This window comes from Pygoscelis adeliae, unplaced genomic scaffold (genome assembly GCF_000699105.1).
Source record: "Pygoscelis adeliae isolate BGI_AS28 unplaced genomic scaffold, ASM69910v1 Scaffold55, whole genome shotgun sequence".
Lineage (NCBI taxonomy): Eukaryota > Metazoa > Chordata > Aves > Sphenisciformes > Spheniscidae > Pygoscelis > Pygoscelis adeliae.
In genome coordinates, this window is record NW_008824804.1 from 1,528,999 (window position 1) to 1,529,923 (window position 925).

General features: G+C 63.6%; 1 protein-coding gene across 1 annotated transcript in view; it reads right to left on the reverse strand.

Moving 5' to 3' along the window:
- GC (group-specific component (vitamin D binding protein)) overlaps positions 1-925 on the reverse strand; it is a 6,762-nt gene that overhangs the window by 2,066 nt on the left and 3,771 nt on the right. The window contains exons 7-9 of the mRNA XM_009324050.1: positions 753-882; positions 399-601; positions 47-179 (exon numbers count right to left, since the gene is read on the reverse strand). Of these exons, the coding sequence (XP_009322325.1) occupies positions 47-179; positions 399-601; positions 753-882 (466 nt within the window). The remainder of the gene's footprint in view (positions 1-46; positions 180-398; positions 602-752; positions 883-925) is intronic.

Here is a 925-nt window from a genome sequence, read left to right on the forward strand (position 1 = left end):
AGGGCGGAGACGGGGTGGGGCCAGCGGAGCCGTCCCCGCTGCTCACCTTGCTGTCCAGGCAGGCGGAGGCGTCCTTGGCAGAGCAGCACTCCACCCTGACTTTTTCGGAGGCGTCATAGAGCTTGCCGAGGAAGGCGTCGGGGACGGTGGTGTGCCTCCGCGCCAGCTCAAACAGGTACCTGGAGCGGGGACAACGAGTTGCCATATGAGTTTTTATTACCGGTGCTGCTCAGTGTGGGATGGTGGCTGCTTTTCGCACCTTTGTGCAGTCCCTGGGGACGACAGCCCTGTGGGAAGAGACGATGCTCCCCCGGTTATCCTAATCATAATTAAACCATGTAACGAAGACGAGGGGAGAAGGAAGGGTCAGCCACTCAGCCGCCGCGGGTACCGCTCACCTCTTGGCATGGCGAGCCCCCTCCTCGCCGCACAGCTGCTCGTTCGTCGGCTTCTGCGCCTCCGGCAGGCTGGGGGCGGGCGCCGGTGGCAAGGCCAAGATGCAGAAATAGCTCTGCATGAGGTTTTTCCCACTGCAGCAGTCAGCAAACCTCTCGTCTCGGGCCAACAGCGCGCCGCAGGCTTTGGCCGTGTGCTCCGATAACTGCGAAGAGGGGAGCCAGAGGGTGCGCGGGGCTCGGCATCCTGCCGGGGTTGGTGAGGCTGCGGACCCCCTCGCCGTGGCGGGGTTCACTCTCGAAGCCCGTGCTGTGACTCGGGAGGTGGTTTTTGGGGTGGGCTCCTGGCTCCCCTACCTTCTTCTGCATGCAGTCCTCGGCCACCGAGTCACAGCACTGGGAAAACACCTCGGCAGCGTCTTCTGCCAGGGGGAAAAGGTCCTCGAAGGAAGCACCGGGCATCTTCTGAGCAAGCGAGGCGAGGTAGCTGGGCAGGAACAGGGCGTACGAGGGGCTTAGGGAGACCGGAT